Source organism: Haliotis rufescens, unplaced genomic scaffold, assembly GCF_023055435.1.
Source record: "Haliotis rufescens isolate VD_foot unplaced genomic scaffold, xgHalRufe1.0.p SCAF_2, whole genome shotgun sequence".
Lineage (NCBI taxonomy): Eukaryota > Metazoa > Mollusca > Gastropoda > Lepetellida > Haliotidae > Haliotis > Haliotis rufescens.
In genome coordinates, this window is record NW_025963890.1 from 40,290,206 (window position 1) to 40,300,843 (window position 10,638).

The 10,638-nt window shown below is 39.0% G+C and overlaps 1 protein-coding gene across 3 annotated transcripts; it reads right to left on the bottom strand.

The window, feature by feature from the left end:
• Positions 1 to 283: 283 nt before the first annotated feature.
• On the bottom strand, positions 284 to 10,378 carry LOC124114501 (low-density lipoprotein receptor-like). Of its 3 annotated transcripts, none has more exons than XM_046475105.1 (6): positions 10,270 to 10,378; positions 8,366 to 8,485; positions 7,578 to 7,706; positions 6,507 to 6,626; positions 5,414 to 5,530; positions 284 to 784 (listed from the first exon to the last, which is right to left on the bottom strand). In XM_046475105.1, exons 1-6 carry the CDS (start codon positions 10,352 to 10,354, stop codon positions 711 to 713), a joined length of 645 nt encoding a protein of 214 aa, XP_046331061.1. In that variant the 5' UTR covers positions 10,355 to 10,378; the 3' UTR covers positions 284 to 710. The 3 variants fall into 3 exon arrangements, with proteins under 3 accessions (XP_046331061.1, XP_046331060.1, XP_046331062.1); XM_046475104.1 differs by having other exon boundaries at positions 5,414 to 5,533; XM_046475106.1 differs by having other exon boundaries at positions 5,410 to 5,533.
• Between the last annotated feature and the right edge of the window lie 260 nt (positions 10,379 to 10,638).

Below are 10,638 nucleotides of genomic sequence, written 5' to 3' on the forward strand. Positions count from 1 at the left end.
GACACCAGAAATGGGCTTCACACATTGTACCCATGTCGGGAATATAACCCGGGTCTTCGGCGTGACGAGCGAACGCTTTAACCACTAGACTACCCCGCCCAGTGACAGTAGAACTACTGGTATAAAAATAGTGGCATACAGTCTGCCATTCTACTGCGGTGCTTAGCTTTGTGTTCTCTTCTCCCTGTGCAGTATTCTCTTTTCTACATGTCACTGATTATAGGTAAAACACAAAGAGTGAAGTTTGATTTAAATTTCATTTTTAACCAAAAAAAGGGGCAAATCTTCATCATCATAGTTTATAGACAGGCGTATCTATTGGATGAAGCCAAATGTACAGTAAAAATAACAAATAGCACACATGTAACGAAGCACACGGGATGTGAAGCCAGATATAAAGGAAGGATGCGTATTAAAGGGATTATACAGTTGTGACAAGCTGGTAGGATCCTAATTGAAATAGTCAAATGCTTAAATAGATCTTCATAGGCAGACGAGGTATTCTATTCTTGATCTCTGTTTATAAAAAAATTGTTGTTCGCCGCTTCTTACGACAAACGATTTCTATGCGGCCATTGGTTTGGAGGATGGTTCTACGGGATGGGGAGCCAGTGAAGATGGTATCGAAGCCTGCTTGGTACTTGGTAATCTACTGCTTTGATTAGAGGTCTTGACAATGTAGGGTGGCCAATATTCCCTTGCCATCACATTCAGTTTGACAAAGAGACATTATTAAAAAGTGTTTTGAAACCTTGAAGAATTTTCTTCAAACTGTACACAGCAGCTGTAAAGAGAAGGAAAACACAATTATTACCGTTGTCTTGTAATTATTGTTATACTTATATGCTGGCATTTTTGTTATCACACCCCCTTACCTAATAACGTTTTAGATGAGTGTTTTTTGTTTTGTTTATTTGCTTAACATCCACACTCAACAATCTGTCAGCTATATGACGGCGGTCTGTAAATTATAGAGTCTGGGCCATACAATCCAGTGATTGATCTCATGAGCCTCGATCAAACCACCTGAGAAATATCTTTGAGTCGCAAGAAACATAATGAATCGTTTGAATATTTGACTAATTGGCCAACAACGACGAGTCTGTCAAGTCAAGTCAAGTCAAAGATGTTTATTGTATCAAAGGCCATCGGCCCATATACAAGTTCAGATAAATACAGTGGGTGAGAATTTACAGATTGGGAGATACAACAAAAATTATATAAATATAACATTCATTTAACAATCGGTGATAATCATGAGGGCTTTCTAGGGTGAGGTAATTAAAATTATGAATTTCCACTCAACATGTTATTTCGTAGTTCCATCCCATGTTTTACAAATAAAGACAGTTTAAACATTACATCGGCATCATTCGATGACAAAATAGAAACAAAAGCTATTCTACTCGTCTTAGATAAGAAACATTCTGGTATATATTTAGTACGTAATTCTGCATAATAAGGACATTCAAAGGTAAAACGTATTTCGTCTTCTATTGCAGAGTTACAGAATGGACAAATTCTTTGTATTCTTTCAAGTGATATATTCCGTCCATAGTTAATCATAAGTTTTGACAAGCCAAGTCTGTATTTAATATATCCATTTCTTAGGTGACTATTTGTTAAAACTGATAGATATTTTTCTGGCTCTAATAGAGTCTTAAATGTTCTGTACAAATCATAACGTGAACTATTTTCCAAGTTGCTTTGCCACCCTTGATAGAACATATTTATTCCTATTTTACGAAAATCATTTAGAAATAAATGTTGATCACCAACAGATTGGTTAAGCCATATATACCCATATCCATGTGAGAATAATAGTGTCCTAATATGCGATACCCATGTAACCTTACCGATACTATCTAAATGAAAGAGCATGTTATAAGCTTTTTTCGGAAGCCGATGTTCTGGCATACGGATGATAAACCAATATTTTAAACACTTTATTTGTGAATTAATGTAAAGTGGGTATCTTCCACATTCTCCATATATCATATAATTTGGTGTTGCTATTCCAACGCGAAGAAACTTTTTACATGCCAGTAGGTGAATTCTTTCTAAACATTCATATCTTCGGTAACCCCACACTTCAGATCCATACAATAAAATTGGCTGTATTTGAGTATCAAATAATTTGAAAAATACTTTTGGAGTAATAACTCCAAGTTTATGTGAAACAGACATTATATTAAGTAAAGCTCGTTTCCCTCGCAGTGATAAGTCAGATACACATTTGTTCATATTTAGTGTTGAATTAAACATTATGCCGAGATACTTATAACCATTAACTACATTAATTTGTTGTCCATTTAAGTACCATCTTTCCCTAAAATTTAAAGAACCCCCTTTTCTGAATACTATAATTTCTCTCTTATCTAAATTTACAGATAAACTCCATTCCTTAGTATATTTATCTAATACATTCAACTGATTCTGTAGACCAATAACAGTGTCAGATAGTAAAATAACATCATCGGCAAAAAGGAGCATAAGAAGTTCAAGGATGTCAGGATACATCTGTATACCATGCTTGCCGTTACTTGAGATTTCATAATATAATTCGCTTATGAAAAACGAAAATAACAGAGGACTCAGTATACATCCCTGACGTAAACCAGATGGGCAATCGATAAAATCAGTAACACCATAATCACTACGTACACATGACTTGATATTTGAATACATTGATTGTAGTATATTAAACTCTTCCCTTGTAGTCCAGCTCTTCTTAAACAACACCATAATTTATAACGATCAACTGTATCAAATGCCTTTTTAAAATCAATAAAAGCAACGTAAACCTTGTGTTTACGACGTGTTAGACAATTTTGAATTGCAGCATATAATGTAAAAATATGATCTATGGTTGAATAATTTTTTCTAAAACCAGCTTGAACTTCCGGTATCTTATCTCTCATATTCGCCCAGTTAGTAAGCCTGTTATTCAAAACAGAGGTAAAATTTTTCCCCAGAACACTCATTAATGAGATCCCCCTGTAGTTGTCAGGGTTTCTCGGATCGCCTTTTTTATGTAGAGGGACTATTTCTGAACAAGACCAACTGTTTGGAAATATTTGATTATCAAAGAGTTTGTTGAAACATTTATGAAGAAATAGCATAATATCTAATTGGGAACATTTAAGCATTTCTATCAGCACTTGATCGGACCCGGCGGATTTTCCTTTTTTTAACTTATTTATTGATGATGTAATTTCATGTTCAGTTATCGTAGAATTTAGTATGAATGCATCAATATCTGTAAACTGATTAGAACTGAGTTCATTTTCATCATCTAAGTGAGGAGAAAAAACATTGTCATTTGCAAAAACCTCTCTAAAATGGCACAGCCATTCTGCTTTCGTTATATGATTCTTCTGTCTGGGTTTGTTTTGTAATGATCTTATCTGTTTCCAAAAGCTAGATTGACTATTTATGCTTCTATGCAATCTTTCAACTGATTTCTTACGTGAAATGGATTTAAATTTCCTGCAACAAAATTTATAATGATTTCTTTGTCTACAGTACACAATTCTGTTAGCGACTGTTCTTTGTGTTCTAAATCTCCTAAGTGCCCTACGGGTTTCTCGTTTCGCTTGTCTACATTCTAGACTTAGTGGTTTGTGATTGGCAAATTGTGGATTATGTCGTATTGTCTTTTTCATGCAGCTAGCAGAGTCTAATACAATGTCGACAAAGTGGCTAATTGCGTTTTCAATAGCATTATCCATTTCTTTAAGGACCATTTCTTTGTTTTCAGTAAAATTATATCTCAGGTTATCAAGAAACAAACTGGAGTAATGATCATTCCATACAATTTTCTCTGATGCTTGTGGATCCATACATGAATCATTGTTGCACCTCTTACCCATATTTGGAAATCTACACATCAATTCTAATGGAAAGTGATCAGAATCAGATCGATCACCGACAGTGAACATATTGATAAACTGAAAAAAATCTGGTGAACTTATAAAATAATCGTTCACACTAGATCCATGTTGGCTACAATAAGTACATTCCCCATTAGTATCACCATATACACGTCCATTTACGATGTAAAGTTTAAAAACATAGCATAAATCCAACAAAATTTGACCAAATCTATTTACAACTGTATCCTGTGAAGTACGATCCTCAACAGGGTCATCCTCCTCCTCAGGGAAAGGGGCGATATGATTGAAGCTATCATCATTATTGCTAATATCAGGGTTATTTCTCTCACCTGTTCTCGCGTTCATATCTCCACAGATTAAATTGTATGAATTTGAAAACATTTCATCATTATCTATTAAGAATTCTTCTACTTTTACAATGTTACTATTGGTGTTTACATGATTATAATAAGGAGACCCCATTGGAGGGATATAGGTACATAACAAATTCACATTTTTGTCAATTCTAAATAAATCTTTAGATAACGAGAGACCAATTATGTTGTCTCTATCTGCTTGTATAACATTACAGAAACTACTCAGTGATTGACGTACACACAGACAAATACCACCTGATAAACGTCCATAGTTGGATAACTTAACTGCAGGACAGTAAAAAGTATCATATCCATGTAGCCAATGTTTTCCTGGAATATTTACAACAAATGTCTCAACAAGGCACACAATATCAAATTTACTGATGTAAGTCTGTCTGTCAAGACTTTATAATACTAGGTGATCATGTTGACATTATTCACAATGAGTGAGTGAGTGAGTTGTGTTTAACGCCGTTTTTAACAGTATTCCAGTAATATCACGGCGTATCAGCTTAATGTGGGAGGAAAGCCCGAAGTGATGCAGGTCTCAGACGTGTACCACTTCCGTGAAACCCACGAGCACTGGTGTGGTGCTGACAAACCTAGAAACATACTCGGGGCGAACCGGGATTCCCACATTCATAGGTTTCTGGCGTGCCAAAAGGACGCAACTTTGCACAGCGAATCGCGGCGCCTTAGACGACTGGGCCACCCATGCCCCCTTATTCACAATGAAAATGCAAGTAACATATAAACTTTTCAAACAACACAAAATGAAACAAAATAACAATGTCTCCTAATGGCCATATTGGTAACAGAGACGAGCGAGCATCAAGGTATGTTTCACAATAAGTTATACTGTTTGAATGTTTTTTGAATTGGTTAATGTTTGATCTATTTTCTACTGCCAAGATGCTTTCTTATTTTTATCTAAATGGCTTTGTAGCATTTATTTATCTCATTAAGTGAAACCCATTTGCTTTAGAAGACCTCTAAACCATATTACGAAATAAATTGGAGCCTTACCCTCTCGATGCATGAAACTATCGATATTTCATCTCTGACCATGCTGAGATAATGGGTGGAGACATAAATGGGATAACCAAACACACTTTCTGGAAGTTTTGGTTTTTAATCATTTATGACAGACCTATCACCTACCGCAACCGTTCTCGTCGCTAGCATCCGGGCAATCCTGCTTCCCGTCACACAGCTGGCTGCTCCGGATGCACTGGTTGGTGTTCTTGCACATTGTCTCAGCAACACTGCACGTCGGGCCTGCTTGTATAAACAATTAGTGCATGATAGGAACGTACATTACTTAAACCCTTTTTTCTCGGACACCTGGTGTCATCACTTTTTATCATTTTTAATTTTTGATAATTGACCAGTCCCTAACCCCGGTGTACATTGTAGGGATGGACTAACGTTCAAAAGAGTAAGTTTTTATAATCAAATCTAAAGAGATTAAGAATTGCCATCCACATGCTTCGTACAAGTAAAGGTTAAATTATTTTCAAAGAAAGAATGTTTGGTATCGCTCTCAAAATTATCCCCAAAACGCACAGAACGCCTCCACTGACCGTAGCAGTATGTGACAAGACGTTCTATGACCATAGTGACTTTATATGTGTGTTTTGTTTATCGCCTCAATCAACAATATTCCAACTGTCTGACGACATTATGTAAATAATGGAATCTGGACCAGACAATCCAATGATTGACATCATGAGAATCGATTTTCGCAATTGGGATACGATGACATGCACCCCCCAAGTCAGCGAGCCCAATCATCCGATCCCGTTAGTCGCCTCTTTAGACAAGCATAACTTTATCTGTATCCATAAAACATCTATACATATACCTAATGACTAATGACAAGTTGATGACAACCGTGAAGATCTGTGGTCTTCAGCAACCCATGCTTGCCGTAAAAGGCGACTATGCTTGTCGTAAGAGGCGACTTACGGGATCGGGTGGTCAGGCTCGCTGACTTTGTTGATGCATGTCATCGATCCCATTTGCGTGGACCGATGCTCATGATATCAACCACTGGATTGTCTGGTCCCGACTCGATTATTTACAGACCGCCGTCATATAGCTGGAATACTGCTGAGTGCGGCGTTAAACAACAAATAAACAAATAAAAACAAGCCGATGAAGTATAATATCCAATATATTGATTGAAGGAACAACATGTAAGATATTTTTCGAACTTGTAATTGACATTTCAAAATAATTGAGAACAACATACCACAGTTTGTCTCATCACTTTTATCGAAGCAGTCCTCTTCTCCATCACAGAGCCAAGAAACCGGGATGCACTGGTTGTCGTCGGAACACATGGCCGAGTCAACATTACATGTTTTCGTGTCTGTGGAGAAATCAAATGGCAGCACATGTCAATCACAAAAGGTACCCTATCATAGTCTCCAAGGGCGCCGGGGCGCATGGGTGGCCAGTCGTCTAAGGCGCCGCGATTCGCTGTGCAGAGTTGCGTCCATTGGACACGCCAGAAACCTATGATTGTGGGTTCGATTCCCGGTTCGCCCCGATTATGTTTCTAGGTTTGTCAGCACCATACCCGTGCTCGTGGGTTTCACCGAAGTGGTAAACGTCTGAGACCTGCATCACTTCGGGCTTTCAATCAATCGTGGTAATCGAAATACTTGTGGTTCATGCGTTTGATAGAACTGGTGACAACCTGCATCACTTTTAGCTTCTTCTCACATGAAGCTGTGACGTCATGATATGACACTGTTCAAACCGGCGTTACATTAAACATTCACACTTTGGTGTCCAAGATGTTGGTTATTACAGCCTGATATGAAATAATTGCATACTTATATCAATAAGGGGTTGGTGGCCCAGCGGGCAAGGGTTAGCTTGGCACGTTCTCTGCGTTCACATGATCACATGGCTATCATAAGTGCTTGCCACAATAATGGATGCCAGATATTGAGTGCAACCGAACATCTCTTACTGTTTGTTGTTGAACACTGCACAGTTTACTTCCAATGTCGAGGCAAAAGGTCAAACACCGTATTCGTCGGGATTTTATAAACATGACCTTTTCTCAGTCACTGAATTGTGAGCAACGAATCACGCCATCGGAGTGTGCTGACACGCGATCAAGCAATCGATCCCGAACAAATGATCAATTAAGTTGACTCGCCCTGTTGTTTAACGGCAATGCATACCCCAAAATGGGTTCAAATCTTATTGTAACAAAGCTGAATACAATGCTAATGCAGCCACATTCCACATACACATATTAGTTTCAGTCTGAATTACTGGTACTATGTAAAGCAAGTAGTGTACGTACGGTTACTACACTGTGGACCCTCGTCGCTGCCATCAGCACAGTCACTGTCGCCGTCGCAGAGCCATCTGTTTTGGACACAGGCACTGCCGTCCGCACACCGTGTCTGATTCGCCTTGCATATGTACATGTCTAAAGAAATTTAGTTTGGTCAGTAAACGAATTTGACCAGTAAATGGACTTTAAATATACACACGTACGAAAAAGTATGAGTTAAATGTCTAGCTACCATTACAACAGTCGTAGGTTCCAGAGATTATTTCTATATAGTACCCTGAAGTGAGTACGGGTGGCTGCGTCTTCTCACCCGCTAAAATCCGCTGTACAGAGTAACGTCCCTTAGGCGTGCCAGGAACATTTGTTCATGTGTATGAATCATATTACGTTTCTAGTTTTGTCAGTAGCACATGCACATGCATGTGCTTGTTGGTTCCACCGAAGTGGAGAGAGAGACAGAGAGAGAGAGAGAGACACACAGAGAGAGAGAGAGAGAGAGACACAGAGAGAGAGAGAGAGAGGGTACGGGAAGGTCGGGGTTGGGGGTTGGGGTGGGGGTTGGGGTGGGGGTGGGGGGTTGGGGGGGGGGGGGGGGGGGTGGGGAGTAGGTACAATGCAGCCTGGGGTGGGCTAAGGTTAAGAAAGGTAGCTCTGGTAGGATCTGGGATAGGCAGGGCAGGGCAGGGCAGGGCAGGGCAGGGCAGGGTAAATTTGCAAAGATTGACATCTCTCACACAAACGCTTCGTTTTAAGATGGTTATTTTTATTCTTCTTTTTAGTACTTTGTAACATACCACAGGCCGCCTCGTCGCTCCCATCGGCACAGTCCCGTTCTTTGTCACAGAGCCACATGTTCGGTATGCACCGCTTACTGTCTGCACACATCGCCTCGTTCGATCCACATGTCCGTCCCTCTGTACATGTAGGTACAAATGCAAGGAGTAAATGAGTGTATGCTATTTAACACCGCTCTCATCTCTTCCAGATGTATGAGGGCAGCAGCTAACTAATCTAGTGATCATGGTTTGGCACCTTGTTACAGATATTGCAATAAGGCGAGAACACAAGAACAAAACAAAAACATATTTTTTGATACTATATATATATATATATATATATATATATATATATATATATATATATATATATATATTAAAAAGAAATTCCTGTCGAGGCCTCCGTGATAAAAAATACGATGCGGTATTCGGGCTCGAATCCCAGGAACAATTTTAAGAAAAGTTAATTCGTGACAAGTTATTAATTGGAGGTAGAAGTTTGTTTCAAGCCATGAAACAGGTTGTTGCAAGGGGGTTCAGATTAATAAGCCTATCAAAGATCGGTTCAGGTTGATAAATCGTATCTAAAACCTATAACCTTATATCGCATAAGGTTCCAGACAACCTCGGCCAAGGTACAGTTGACATTTTATAAACTGGCCTTTTGATATGAATATATTGTTGATGTTTGATTGTTTAAAAGTCACAATATTTTTTTAACTTGAAAATTCCTTGACGTGAATCGAACTTGCAATCTCACATATCGTGTTAATCTATAACCTACTGTTTCCCACTGAGCCACCGGTGAAGGTGCTCAAAGGTTGTTCTTTTCTTTCTTTCTTTGAGTTGGGTTTAACGCCACTTTTAATATTATTCCAGTTATATCACGCCGTGTCAGCTTAACGTGGGAGGAAAGCCCGAAGGAATGCAGGTCTCAGACGTTTACCACTTCGGTGAAACCCACGAGCTTAGGTATGGTGCTGACAAACCTAGAAACATAATCGGGGCGAACCAGGATTCGAACCCACAATAATGGTTTCTTGTGTGGAAAGGTTGTTCAAATTTACATGTTATGACTTCATTTGTGTCCATGCCGCACGTGTTATTTGTTTCTCGCACGCTTTGGTGAATTCCTTTCATAAGCGACATATTGTATTGTTTCACTATGATGTATCTTTTTCTTCGCTCGCAGTTTTACATTTTCAACAAAAACCGAGGAGGAGTATTTTATTCTTAATGTATGTCCCTCCTTCAAAACCACCATATACACGCTTTGTGAACGGCACACATGGAATGAAGGCCATTCCGTCATAGCAATGTACCCCCAAAACAATAGACGTAATTCACCTCCGGACTTTAATGTTGTATCAACTTCACTGCTGTCCTGTAACCCGGGTTAGAAAAGGCCCGGGCACGGTGTTGCTCATCGCAAGAGACAACTAAACTCGATCAGACTCAGTGATGTGGTTGATTGCGTGTCATCATATCACAATAGCGCTCATAATATAAACCACTGGTTTGTCTGACCCCGATCCTCAGAAACATTCCACCAATGTCATGTCAGGGGACCCCAGAATGGGCTTCAAACATTGGGAACTATGGTAAAACGAACATGGTCCTTCAGCGTGCGAGCGAACACTTTAACCACCAGGCTGTCACACCGCCCCCGAATTCATGAGAAACATTTAAGTAAATCGATCAAAGAAACAGAATTTCATGACAGATAAATAGAAACGACAAAACAATTTCCATTATCATAATATCTGTTAAATTCAGAGCCCCTTTTACTATTCCGACAATGTCAAAAGCACGTGTTTATGAATTTACCGCATATAATGGTGATACCAGGCGTTTGTGAAAAGGCGAAAACACATACAATATACGTACATATATGATAATACATACATATAATTAATACTTACGTGATGTGACCACTTGAAGTGAATGGAAGATTAACAAAACAATGAACTCCCCGCGCGGTACAGACAGAGCCATCATAGCAGGCATGTAATACAGCTGTCCCAGGTAGAAGGCCTCACACTGTGTTGAAGACAGACACTGAAGGTGCGTCACAACATCGGCGTTGACGTCATTGTTGACAACGCTAAATTAATTATACGGGGATCGGCACCTCCTGTACCTCGCTATACAAACACAAAGCGTTGACGCCGCTAGGCTTAAACTCTTGTCAAGGATAGTTGAATGATGGGTAATTAAACATGGTAAAGTGAAACCTTTACAGAAAAAGTAAGGAATTTCGAGTCCAGTGTCGGTTGGAGTGCAGGAAAAAA

Excerpts from the sequence above, each read along its gene's own strand:
- LOC124114501 (XM_046475104.1), bottom strand. The coding sequence starts at position 10,354 with ATGCCTGCTATGATGGCTCTGTCTGTACCGCGCGGGGAGTTCATTGTT. Across the intron at positions 7,707-8,365 it reads GAGCGACGAGGCGGCCTGTG|ACATGTACATATGCAAGGCG; the intron begins GTATGTTACAAA and ends AAATTTCTTTAG. Across the intron at positions 6,627-7,577 it reads GGGTCCACAGTGTAGTAACC|ACACGAAAACATGTAATGTT; the intron begins GTACGTACACTA and ends ATTTCTCCACAG.